General features: G+C 38.3%; 1 protein-coding gene across 1 annotated transcript in view; it reads right to left on the bottom strand.

Moving 5' to 3' along the window:
- Positions 1 to 5,670: 5,670 nt before the first annotated feature.
- The window catches only part of ergic2 (ERGIC and golgi 2), a 95,588-nt gene continuing 86,822 nt past the window's right edge, over positions 5,671 to 14,436 (bottom strand). The window contains exon 14 of the mRNA XM_039761870.1: positions 5,671 to 7,922. Within this exon, the coding sequence (XP_039617804.1) occupies positions 7,854 to 7,922 (69 nt within the window). The 3' untranslated portion in view covers positions 5,671 to 7,853. The remainder of the gene's footprint in view (positions 7,923 to 14,436) is intronic.

Here is a 14,436-nt window from a genome sequence, read left to right as displayed (position 1 = left end):
GGCTCCAAAAAACTGGATATATAAATGGGTATCGCACAGGTTTAACTGGAATATCGTGTAAATGTTGGGTTCGTGATGTGGTGGTCGGAGACACGAATGCAGAATTCAATGGATGTTCTTCTGAGCGCGCTGTCTCTATCTAACGTACTAAACTTCCAGTTCCAATCCTTGTTTTTTCTTTCTGCACATAACCAATCACCACACGATAAACGTCTTTGTGAAAGGGGGTCCCGGGTGTTCCCTGCCTTGAGTTTGCATGTTTTTCTGGTGGGTCTACTCGGCGTGTTTCTGTTTCCTTTCAAAGACATGTAGGATGTGGGGTTTTGTTATGTATTATTGACCCTGCTACTTTATATGTTGCACGTATTCACCCTGCGATGTGTTGGCGTCTCATCCAGGATTTACTCCTGCCTCGCACAAGATGCTTGCTGGGATGGGCGCAACCCTGCATGGATGGCATAATTAAGCATGTATAACGAAGATTTTTTTTTTTTAATTTCTGAAAACTCCATCCCAGCAAGCACCGTGCCCCCACATGCTTTAATAATTTAAAGTTCTGAAAACTCCGAGGTCTAAGTTTATAACTTGTTTTAATTTCACAAAGACGTTTATCTTGTGGTGATTGGTTATGTGCAGAAAGAAAAAGCAAGGATAGAAACTGGAGGTTTAGTACATCAGATAGAGACAGCACGCATGCAATAAAGAAAGCCTGCTCAGAAGAACATCCATTTAATCCTGTGTTCGTGTCTCCGACCCACCAAGCCCAATATTTACACAATATTTAAGTTAAACCTGTGCGATACCCATTCATATATCCAGTTTTTGGGACTTTGCACTACACTGAACATACAACTGGGGACCCCTTAATGCAAGGGAGCAGCTCTATAGCCACGCCACCGTGCCCCCCGCCACCCATGTTTAATACATGCTTTAATGCATTTCATCGTGAAGAAGATATCGAGTATTTCTCTTAGTATTCTGAATGTTCTTAGAGCAGGAACATCATGAAGTCAATGTGCGGCGATCGCTGCCTGCGCCTCACAGTGCAAGAGGAAGTCAGTTGAAGAAGCGCATAAAGATTAAAAACTGGGTCGGGGAACACTTAATATAAAGCATTTAATGTGCTACATTAATTAATGAAGGGGTTTGAGAAAATCTAGTAAATTGAACATTCATTTAAAGATGTTTAGTTTGCGACATTCTACTGACAAAATAAACAATAGAATAAAGTGTAAATGTCGACTTTAATCTCGACGTAAATGGCGAGAATAAAGTGGAAATGTCGAGAATAAAGTCAGCATGTCGACTTTAATCTCGACATTTAGTCTTTTTTTTTCGCTGTGTCCGTATTTTTTTTTTCACCGTGGCCCTAATACGCTTCCGTATTTTCATGATACAACTAACAGTGGTATAATATTTGTCGGACGAAAATACGTGTGTCTCGCGCACACTGACTTCATTGGTGTCCTCATTTATGAGATTTTTAAAAATTAAAACATGGCCTAATTAAATAAGAATAAATAATTTATTCCTTGTTTTTGGGATTAGAATCACTACCAAAAACCACACAAGCCATTTTAACAGTTATTAAAGCACTTTAAAAAAAAAAAAATTGCAAATATTTAATTCGAAGTTAGCCGAACACATGAAATCTTATGGAAGTAAAAATGATAGGATACCGCGACACCACACGAGTATCATACCTTTGTTAGTTGTACCATGGGTTATTCTCATCTAGTTTATATCATGCAGGGGGCGCAGAATTATTCCAGGTAGAAAAGGCGGGCGCGAAATACGAAAGTTTGAGAACCGCTGAGATAGATAGATAGAAGTCTCCTACACATTTTGTAAGGGTTGCTCTATAAGCACAGATCTATATAAACACACATCCATATGCTCGGTGTTTACCACCCCACCCCACTTTCTAAACCCACTTAATCCTGAGCAGGGCCATGGCGGGTGGCAGCCTATCCCAGCAGGCATTGGGCACCATTGCCAGGCTATCCTGATGTTCGTGTGTTGTATTTCAGATTGGGTCAAGGCTGGAGTCTCTCTTCTCGGTGTGACAATGAAAGCCCACAGCCATGTCAGGCTTACCTTTGGAATACGTACAGAGATACACTACGGTCATCTTTTAACATGTAGAATAACGAGTGAAGTATTATTTAAAACAAATCAGCCACTCTTGTGTAGTCAGTGAATCAAATCAAATAAACATGCGATATCAACTTTTATCAACTAATAAAATCATAATCACAACGTCTTTGCCATGCTATCAAATCCTTGAGTGAGCTCTTGTGCTTTAAGAAGTCTCATCTTCCAACATGGGATGCTGCCGCACAGGGAGGAAGGCCACATGTTTTCTGGTGAGGAGAGAAGCAGCGCACACAATTTAGAAATGGCACTTCTATTGATTTTTTTTTTAGCACACAGCATGAAGTGGCTGCGAGTGTGAAAAACACACAACTGCTTTCTTTGCTCAAATTCCACAGTTGCATAGAAGTTTCAGATTTTCAAATTCTTGGTTTCCTGCCTTTCCTAAAGTGTCATTCACATTCTTGCAGCTATTTCTTGCTGAGGAAATCTTCTGCTCAAAAAGTTTGTTTAAGCTTAAGTAGTTCTCAACTAGGATTTCCATAACATCCGTACATCATCTGAAATGGCTTTCTCCTGAGCAGGGTCATATCCCAGCGATCCTTGGGTGCAAGGCAGGAACAATCCCAGAAATGGGCACCAGTCCATCGCAGGGTGGGATTTCCTGTAACATAATCAAGATAATCCCAAAATAAAACACATACACTTGATAACTGCAGCTAGCGCCTAAAAGGGAGGAGGGTGGGCAGAGAACCACTATGGATATTCAACTGACATATCGAGTCAGAACAGCCAGCCATTATCCAACCTGCTATATCCTAACTAGAGGGTCACGGGGGTCTGCTGGAGCCAATCCCAGCCAACACAGGGCACAAGGCAGAAAACAAACCCCGGGCAGGGCATGCATACACACACACACACACACACACACACACACACACACACACACCAAGCACACACTAGGGACAATTTAGGATCGCCAATGCACCCAACTTGCATGTCTGTGGACTGTGGGAGGAAACTGGAGGAAGTTTAACTTAATTACAGGCCAAGCAATATAAAAGATTGCTATTGTATGAACTACCCTGCTACAATGACATTTATTAAAATCCTGTGAATAACCTGTATTTACAATGTTTACTATAAGGTTACAAACAAACCCTGAAAAAGACTTAACGAAGTTTGAAAATTAATTAAAAACAGCAAAAACTCAAAATGACTTTGGGTAGACATACATACCTGCTGAGTGATCAGAGCTGTAAATGCGCTGTTGCATAGGTGGCCATGTTCTGTGTCACACAAGGGGGCTGAAAATCAGTTATTAAAACTTAAATGTCTTTTTTATAGCTATCAAAAAAATAAAAAAGGTGGCTGATTGTGGCTATGGGAGTGCACTGCAACTGCCTTCAACTCTCTAGGATTATGAAAATCAAGTTTGGAGTACAAACCATTGGAAAAGTAATGTGACAGGGCCTTCAGGGTTATCAGTTATTCTGTTCTGTATCAGGGGTAGGAGGAGAACAGGCATCCCAACTGGGATGGAGGAAGGTTTCTTACCCAAATGAGAGAGGTCAGAGCGGAAGGACAGATGGATTGGCAGACAGGATGAAAAAAGAACTTTGTGCCCAGCCAGTGTGATAAAATGAATGGACCAGTGCTAGCCAGGAATTGGGAGCCGTTCCATCCCCAATATGCCAAAGTGCCAGTGGTCCTCATGTGGCAGCCCAGTCGGGACTCTTGCAGAGCTACTTGGGAGATGGATGTGCAACCCTATTGGGAAGAAACCTCCCTACTTTCTATATGGCCAGGTAGTTTCCAGGAAAACACAGCATGGCACCGAAGCATTCCCAGGTCCAGTTTAAAACACTCGACCAGAGGAAGAAAGAAGGATTGGAAGGGTCATTTGGGAAAGTACTGATGTTTAATAAACGTCTTTTATTTACTCCTCCAAGTGTGTTGGGCTTTACTGTGTCTTGTGTTTGGGGGCCAGTGGCACCCCTACTACTTACACAGGTTAAAGATGACGCTTAGAGAAGTGTTGTGGATTGAGAGTTCATTATACACCTGATCAATGAGAAACAAAACCTTGCGGAAAGGTTAAAAGGATTTTGTTTCTTGTTTAAATTGAACAAATGGTAAAACATTATGGATAGTTTAGAGGCTAAAGTATCCATTGAAAACTGCAAGAATTAATGCGCATTTAAATGATCTCATTTGCCATCACTTTCATTTTGTCAATGACAAGATTTTTTTTTTTAGCATACTAAATGCTGCTGCGTTCTTAAACTATCATTTAAAATAATTTATGTTTGCTATAAAATAGCAAAACATTAAAAGTTGCAATATTAATTGAAAATGCCAAGTATTATAATAAAGTCACATTTACTTTACGCCAATCATTTAAATGTGCTCTTTTATATCAAAAAAGTAAAATGTCTAGTAGCAAAATTACAGAAAAATCCGTAAATCCCTAAGAGTAGCACGGAGTGTGCTCCTATATTTTGAAAATCTAAGTGGGAGCTCACATACTATGTAGTGGTTTTAAACCACCATCACAAATAATGATTAAAGTCCATTTATATTTCTGATAGAAATGTAGTGACAATATTTACATGTGTATTATGTGATAATAAAGAGTAACGTACTGTACATTAAATAGACTCATTTACACAACCTCAATAATTAATTGCAATTGGCCACAGTTCAAATGGTTCTTTTGTCACATGTGGGATATTAAAAATACAAAACATTTTGCAACTGAAGACCTGCCAGTAAAATAGAAACTCATCATAAAAACTGGCAAGTTTCAATTTTGCCTGGTACTTTTAAAGATGATTTTCATACAGATGTTTGCGGTTACATTTAATGTCTATAAAGTCTGTTTGCTTTCAACAACCTTGTAGGATCATCCATGTCATGCCCATTCCTTGAAAAACTAATGGATGAGGGAATTCTGATTGTTCGTTGGGGTTTGACATCATCAGGAAAATATAATGTTAAAGGACAGCACATATTGCTTGGCACTACATATACTTTTAATGTCAACTGGATTTTCTTTGCATCTGGCTTGTTTATGTATAGAACTTGCAATGCAGAAAATCACTGAAAGGCATTGCTGTTTTCTTGTCATCATTCAATCAAGGAGTGTGTTGTTTTGGTTTTTATTTTTGCACTGGAAAGTAAATCTGTGTAACATGCACTTATCTATCTGAAGTTTTACCAGTGACACCAGGCGTCTCAAACATTTTAGGCACAATTGAAAGCAGTCATGCGGAAAACAGCACCATCAAACTCATTAAGAGGCAGACTATGTAAAATATACAAATCATTCCATAACATCAATGTTCACGTAAGTAATTTAAATGACACTGACAGGCATGGCCCGTCATACTGTGCAATCAGCCATTCTGCTCAAAACAAACTCCTCAACAGGAATGACAATTGAAATTGCCGCCTCCTGCGACCCCATTGATTTGTACTGGTGTGCAACCAGCAGATGACTAGATTAATATTCAGTGCACTCTGGCCTAGAACAGAAAAATACAAACTACAAGCAAGACTATTAAACAAAAAAAATATATATTAGTTTTCCAATTTATTAAAGAAAAATGTCACCTTTGGGCAGATTCAGCATTATTTAAACATATGGCAGTTGTGCCCTGGGCATCAGTGCTCACAGAACTCAACAGAATAGATCAAAGAAATTTGCACAAGTTATATAAGCACCAGGTCCCCAAAAAGAGACATGCTTCTCATAAATAGTCACCTTCACACTGCTGAGCTACTCTGGTGACTGCATCCAGCCCAGCACAGGGCACTAATTAAATTAGGAACTGGCAGTAAGAGCATGGACTGCCAACTGGCAACTCAGAGAAAGAGTGGGACCCTGCAGCAGTACTTACTAAAAACAATGACTTCTTTTGGACAATGAGAAGACAGATGATGGTCTCGGAGATATACTGCATTTTATATCTGATGAAATTAAATAGAAATTTGATATAAGAGCACTGGTTTACATAGGTAGATGGTATTCAGTAAAAGACACTGTCAGCAGATGTTTATGTAGATATCTGCAGACAGACAAAGGGAAAGACTCACACATATAACCCCTTGTAAGGGATGACCCCAACACCAGTTCCCGTCCTTCAAAACTCACCCCAGCATCATTTAGGAGTTTAATAATCATTTGAATACAAATTTCTGGGATTGTGCTCCAGAATGTCTGTTCAGTCTTGTACTTACTGCAAGTCTGCAATCGCAATGCCCTCAAACTCTGGAAGTCACTTTTATTAAGCGTTACACTCAATTAAAGTCTTCAATTTGAAAGATTTTAGCTGAAATTTTGTACATCATTTTTTTTTATTTCTGTTTTAATAGTGTTTTCTTGCCTTTAGACATTTTTTGTAACATGCATTTCTACTCAAGTAAAATGTCTTGCACAATTAATGAGCACTGAAATGAAATCTTAGGAGGGAGGCCTGATCTCATCTCCCAAACTACTAAGCAGCAGCAGGGACGGCAGACTGGCACTCCTGCCAGGCACTTTAAATGCATACGAGGTCTCAGGAGTGTACTGTACAAAAGCCATACATCATCATCTAGTACCCGTGGCCAGTCACAGAAACACCTTCACACTTCTTTTTACTCAGTGGGTTTGGTGTAAAGTCCCTCCTGATTATTAGAAGAGATCCTGCACTATTTCCAGGTGGCAAGTTTACATCGGTTATACATATCCCTTCAAAAAACTCACAAATCAGAGATACAAATATACACACACACTCACAAGGAAATGAAGAGCATCAACCCCATTTGTATTTATGTTATTACTGTCAACATGAAGGACACCTGCTTTTCACATCTTTAATTTGGAGAGGTTACATTAAAAAAAGATATCTGAGGACTGAAATCCACAGAAATTTCAGAAGTCATACAGGCCAGGAACCACTTAAAAATAAAAATAGACATCATTCTTGAATTCTGAGATTTCCAAGATTTAGTAATGAAATACTCATATAAATCTTTAAATAAAATTTGAAACTTTTCAAAAATAAAAAAAATATTTCATCATTTTCATTTTGTCAAAAAGTGCAGATGTACAATCTTTAAGTGGCACTCTTATAACAGATAAAAATCAATCACAAAAGTGAGATTTGCTAGTGTCACTGAACGCACAAAAGCCAAATAATAGTTCACACCTACAAAGGACTGTCTAATACATACATCTATCCAAAGCCAAGAACCAACAAAACCAGAAACAGGAAGGTCTGCGATCTGCTACTCACACGCTGCTTCACTTTTAATTTTACTATTGCTATAGGTGAGTGAGAAAGACAAGAACAACAACAGTTGTTTGGCCTTCAGAGGACATAAGGTGGACAGATTAGTGACAAAAAAGCTCCTTTTAAATATAAAAATGAGTCCTTGGTATTTGTGTTTATCATTTGAACAGTAGACCGATTTAAGCAGTCTTACTAAACACAAAATTCACCAAGGTTACATTTACAGTTTCAAATAAATATTCTGCAAATTCTTCACATCTATTGGTTTTAAATGTACGTAAAACAAAATTCTCAAAATATTAAAAAGACATGAAAAAATTAAGCCCTGAATAATACTGCTGCATTTTCAAGTAGCAGCTGGAAAATTTGTCCAATGTGGTTCCAATTTGAATCAAGACGCCTCCACAGGTCCATTTCATTCTATTGCACTTTTTTTATATAAAAATGGGAACATTTTCTCCAACAAGACAAAATGGACTGCTAGTGTTTGCTGTTGTCATCTGTAACTAGGGATGTGTGATTGTTCATATGACCATCAAGGATGCTTACCTATAAAGAAAAAAGATAGACAAAGAATTAAAAAAAATCCCACTTATTAACTTAAATACAGGATGGTCCAGATCTAATCATGCAATTTTCATTACGCTATAACTTAAGTTTATTACACAGAGAATTCACAACTGAATGGAGGACAAGTGGGACAAAAATCAGTGAATTAATTCAATGCAAGTCCATTTTTGTTTATTACAAGATATTTCGAACAATTCTTTAGTCTTGCATTGTTTTCCTGCATTACATTAAAAGTTGCATAGTTAGATCTGGACCACCCTATATAATACATACTAAATAAATTAATATTTGTCCATGTTTCTCTAGGAACTCTGATTTATTGTTTGTCCAAAGAGACACTTTTAGGTAGATTAGTAACTATGAATTGACCTGGTGTGAGTATAGATAGTACTGTATGTCCAACGTTCTGCAAAGACTAGCATTCCTATCCAAGACTGGACTGCATTTCCCATAAATCAGAAAAAGTATCTGCAGACTTCACAATCACTCTGTAGAGGAGATATTATGGTTGTGTAGACACTTAAAAATACTGTTTGTCATCCATTTGTTTAGGCATGTACTGTAAACCATCAGGTCCCTGTCACTTCCCAACACTGTCTCCTTGTGTAATCCTAAATTGGCTACTGCATTTAAATAATATAAAAATAACCAAACTGTGTAAGCATCAGTTAAACAAATGTTATTCTAATTGGTCAGATATTTTGGTCAATAAATGTCCAAATTATTATTTTCACATATGCAATAAACTAAAACAGTATGGAAAAAAAAATCTAACTTTTTTTCTCTTCAAAATGAAATATATTTCTTAATTGAGGCAACAGTGCTCTCGGAGTATAACTTTGGTGCTTGAGGTCCTGTATCTGTAAACTTTCAATTAGCCAGAATACATACTGTAGTAAGAGCTGAAAGAATTTATTCACTTTATGGACATTCTTTAGTTCAAATTAATGCATTGATTTTGCTACTAGGCTTTAAAGGAATAACTTGGTTGTATTGATTTCCATTTGGGAATGACCTTGTCAAACAGTAAGTGCTTTAAATGAAAGCGTGTGCAATTACGAACATTAACAATGACACCCATAAGTGTTAAGAACACAGGAATTTACTTTCAAAAATTGTTTACCAATGACCTTATATAAACTTGTTACTCTCTGCTATAGTAAAAGACCCGGGATGCTGGTTGTTTCTGAGATTATCTAACTACTTTGTAACAGGTAAATTATCATATTCATACTGTTAATGACTTGTACAAGTGTAATATGAAAGTGCCTGTTAAGCAAACTAAATAATAGGATGTCCATTAACAAAAACGTGTTCACAAGTCAAAAGCAAGTAGATACTTAAAAATTAGTTTGTTTTTTCCCTTTCATATTGCTGTCATGATTAATGTATATTTGAATGACAACCTGTTCCAAGAGTCATTTCTTAACATGGATTTGTCTATTCCTGAATGGAATAAAAATTAGCAGGTGGGCATTCATCACATTATGGGTAGGAGAAAATATAGCCTTAAAAAACAGCAAATGCAGATATTGGATATTAGTGCTCTGTGGCTGGTGCTTTCGAGTTGTCTGGTCATTGTGTGAAGGAAGAGCATTAATCATGCAGCAAAGACACTGACGTGTTCTGTGTGTTGATCCAGACTGAGTCCACAATTCATTTCACCAGAAATTATCTTTCTGGTAAAACCAATAAAAGGATATATAAGATGATGTCCCTTGCACAATCACCACAGTTTCTTTTTATTAATCATACACAAATGAAAATACTCAAAGTGAATTGACACTTCTTTTGTCTATGTGGCTACTAAAGGTTAAGAATTTTTTTTCACTTGGAAGACAGAAATCAACGTTAAAATAGTTTGGTTTAGTAACCCTTGCCCGGAATCAATCACATTGTTTTTAATTCAAAAAACTTAAGACTGAGATGTTTTGAATAAGGCATTTTTAAACTGAGACTTTTAAAGTCTGAGAAGGTGTTTAGAATGCCATAGTAAAATGAGGGATTTTTTTTTGAATGGGATTCAAAAGTAAATAAAATGTGGGCATAGATACTAGAGAGTAGTGTGGGACTATTTGCCAAGCTCCAATTAAGTTTCAAATTGTCTGGTACTTTAGGGGTTGAAAATGATTAAAGTCTCCTTTTAATGTGAAATTACCCTATCACTTATTTGTGACCAATCATATTTGCCCCTAGCAGAACAAATATATGATCCATATACACCATGTAAAACTTTAATTATTGCTCTTATTATATTTTAAAATGAGTTTGCCCATTAAAAAAATGGTTTTATTAAAAAAAAAAAAAAAACAACAAAATGCCTTTCTTGAGCTACTGTTCTACTGTATATATGTATTGTCTGGTTTATAAAAAAAATCAATATACAGTGCAATTTACTTTTAAATTGGAAAACCAACTGGAGTGAGTAAATGAGGGTAAATGAGAGAACAATTCAGAATTGGTACCAACAAAAGTAAATCAACACCGGGCAGCCACCAACAAAGTGCTGATAAGAACCGAAAAGCTAAATTCTCTTTAATTAAATGGCTGTCTGACCTTGCACTTATCTATAGGTACAAAATAAGTAATCTTAAGTTACTTGCAGTGGAGCATTTTAGCCCAGTACAAAGGCGACACCAGACTGTCCTGCAAAACAGTCTTAAGAAATCAAGTTGACTCATTGAACGGAAAGAATAAGAATGCACTGTGAAGGTGACAAAAAAATTCAAAAATTGGGAGAAACACTAGCAAAGTTCTTGCCTAATAAATTGGAAAATAAAAGTACACAATACATGTACAAACAAGTGAATTTTCATATGGAGGTTAAACACTGTTTCACGGATCCATGCTTCTTACATCACTAGGTGTCATATCTCTTATATCCCAATCAGGTGTTTTACACTATGCACAGTTACAATATAAGCTGGAAAATGGTATGTTACACCAAGGTTCATGATCAGAATTAGATTAGAATGATCACTATTTAGTAAATGTTCAATGGACTAAGACTTGAAATTTTAAATGAGCGGTGGAATTTTCCATGGGCTACCTGCTTTATTAGTGATAAACACATTTATGACAGAAGGCTCTAGCAACAGAAAACAATACAATATATACTACAGTAGACCCCCGCAAAGTCACGGTTCAGAGTTTGCGGCCTCAGTCACTCGCAGATTTTTCCTTAGAACATATCTAATACTTTTTAGCAGAATCCACAAATATCCTCCGCAATTTTTATGGCTTTTATCATGGCAATACTTCACTGTAGAGAGAACAAGAAGCAAATGTAGAGGAAAACGCGGCTTGAAATGGTGAAAGTAGCCAACAGAATTTGAAACTGGTTTTTGTAAATTGTGTTTCAAGTTCCTGTCCGTCTGCCTTCTGTTGGGTTACCTGTACTTATTCATTTTGTCCTGGATCATTTCATGGTTGGCATCTGGATTGTCTGCCGTCTGCCTGTGTACATGAGAACTGTAAGTGGATTCATGGCCATCTTGCAAAGAAAGAAGAGCTCCTGAACCCTTGTACCCGTCTTCACCATTAGCGGTACTAGCGGTAGGACAATCTTTACATTCCCATTCAACGTGCGGATCTCTGGACTATCTATTTTCATCATTACATTTCATCCATTGCCGTTTTTCATGATTTACTGTGTGTGTTTTGTTTGTGCTTTGTTGTATGTGTAATCACCGTAATGGGAATAGGGATGGTATCGTTGTTTTCATTTATTTAATTTGTTTTCATTACATTCTTTATTTGCTGCTTGATTACCGGTTTGCTTTGTTTTTTCCTCTGTTTGTGAGTGCATGCGGGTCAGGCCAAGGCTGGGTGCGTCCCTGGAATCTCCACTATAAAAATAAATAAATCACTGTCTTCGACAGTGTGAACCTTAGTGGCACCGGACCGATACAGTGTTATTCATTTCTCCTTGCTGCTGATTGAGTGTGATGCATCTCCAGCTGAGTGTTCTTGTGTTTTCCGTTTTGTTCCTCTTAACCCATAAACTGCCACAACCAGCTATATTCCCAGTGCCATGTGCGAGCACACAGGAGCTGATCAGTCAGTGCCGTACATTCGTTGAGCAGCCAGCTCATGACCACTGCCAGCCCCTTGTGAGCAGGGGGGTTGAACACACCCCTAGAAGACACGGACGCTCCTCAAAAAATCCTCCTAAAAAACGCTGATAGACTACTCACTTTGCTCCCTTACTTGCGGCTGTTCTGTCACGTGATATGTTTCTCGTGCAACGCTACGCTTACTTAAAAGCCTGAACAGCACGTGTCCTTTTTGGCTGATTACTTTGTTTCTCTATCCTCCCCCAGACATCCTCTGCTCCTGTTGGGGATCCCGCTCCGTTGTGCTCCCTTATGATGTTTGTATATTCTTTAATCGAGAACTAACTGCATACTGAGCTTGTTTTACTTCTGAAAGAGTCATGTTTGTTTGAAGTGAAACTTCCTGTCTTTACAATCTCCCGTGTTTCGGCGCAATCCTGTGACCCAAGAGTAACACCCTGCATCCTCACTGTCCCTGGGACTGAGCCGCTGCACTAGACTAGCCTGCCAGCATCAGCGCTTACCTCTGTGTGCTTGAGTGCAGCCAGTTCAAGCGCAGTTGGATCAGTGATTTACTGAGTTTCATCCATGGTGTCAGTTGCACTTTGTACATATTGTTCTATAGTTTTTTTAAATAGGTTTTACAGTTCATTAGCAGTGTGTAAAATTATTAGTGTTGCAGTAATTGTGATGCTCTTTGCATGAAAAAAATGTGTTCCATTAAAATTTAACTTTTTCTTTGTGAATTGTGACATTTACCAGGGATGCATTAACCCCTCAAGTATGTGGCAGTTTAAGGGTTAAAGCCTCAACACCTTCTAAGGCTTCTGGCAATGAAGACGTGCTTACATGAATTACAGTACATATAGCGGTAACATCTGTATTTTACATTCTAGCACTGCGGGTGACATCAGTATAGTACTGTACAGTATACAGGTTTACCTTTACATTCTTTTTTTTAGGTAATGTATTAAACTGAGTTTGAAATTAAAGTGTTTTGGGGGCATATTTAGGGTTTAAACTCTAAAAATAGGCATTTTTTTTTTTACCACATCCAAAATTTGCGGATTTTCACAATTCGTGGGTGCTCTAGGAACATAAGCCCCACGAATTTTGGGGGTGTATTATATGCAATTTTCATCTAGAGGAAAGAGTACCAGAAACGCTTGGACCAATTCATGTTGTAATTCAAGCGTTAACGTGCCCGGCCACTGTGTAACATCTACACAGTGAACTTTTCCACATTTTGTCACATTACAGCCACAAATATGAATCAATTTTATTGGAATTCCACGTGAAAGACCAATACAAAGTGGTGTACACGTGAGAAGTGGAACGAAAATCATACATGATTCCAAACAATTTTTACAAATAACTGAAAAGCGGGGTGTGCGTAATTATTCAGCCCCCTGAGTCAATACTTTGTAGAACCACCTTTTGCTGCAATTACAGCTGCCAGTCTTTTAGGGTATGTCTCTACCAGCTTTGCACATCTAGAGACTGAAATCCTTGCCCATTCTTCTTTGCAAAACAGCTCCAGCTCAGTCAGATTAGATGGACAGCGTTTGTGAACAGCAGTTTTCAGATCTTGCCACAGATTTTCGATTGGATTTAGATCTGGACTTTGACTGGGCCATTCTAACACATGGATATGTTTTGTTTTAAACCATTCCAATGTTGCCCTTGCTTTATGTTTAGGGTCGTTGTCCTGCTGGAAGGTGAACTTCCGCCCCAGTCTCAAGTCTTTTGCAGACTCCAAGAGGTTTTCTTCCAAGATTGCCCTGTATCTGGCTCCATCCATCTTCCCATCAACTCTGACCAGCTTCCCTGTCCCTGCTGAAGAGAAGCACCCCCAGAGCATAATGCTGCTACCACCATATTTGACAGTGGGGATGGTGCGTTCAGAGTGATGTGCAGTGTTAGTTTTCCGCCACACATAGCGTTTTGCATTTTGGCCAAAAAGTTCCATTTTGGTCTCATCTGACCAGAGCACCTTCTTCCATATGTTTGCTGTCTTCCATAAAGGCCAACTTTGTGCAGTGCATGACTAATAGTTGTCCTATGGACAGATTCCCCCACCTGAGCTGTAGATCTCTGCAGCTCGTCCAGAGTTACCATGGGCCTCTTGGCTGCATTTCTGATCAGCGCTCTCCTTGTTCGGCCTGTGAGTTTAGGTGGACGGCCTTGTCTTGGTAGGTTTACAGTTGTGCCATACTCCTCCCATTTCTGAATGATCGCTTGAACAGTGCTCCGTGGGATGTTCAAGGTTTTGGAAATCTTTTTGTAGCCTAAGCCTGCTTTAAATTTCTCAATAACTTTATCCCTGACCTGTCTGGTGTGTTCTTTGGACTTCATGGTGTTGTTGCTCCCAATATTCTCTTAGACAACCTCTGAGGCCGTCACAGAGCAGCTGTATTTGTACTGACATTAGATTACAC

The sequence above is a fragment of the Polypterus senegalus genome, chromosome 8 (assembly GCF_016835505.1).
Source record: "Polypterus senegalus isolate Bchr_013 chromosome 8, ASM1683550v1, whole genome shotgun sequence".
Taxonomy (NCBI): domain Eukaryota; kingdom Metazoa; phylum Chordata; class Cladistia; order Polypteriformes; family Polypteridae; genus Polypterus; species Polypterus senegalus.
Note: the sequence above shows the minus strand (reverse complement) of the source record. Positions and strands in the feature narration are given on the sequence as shown.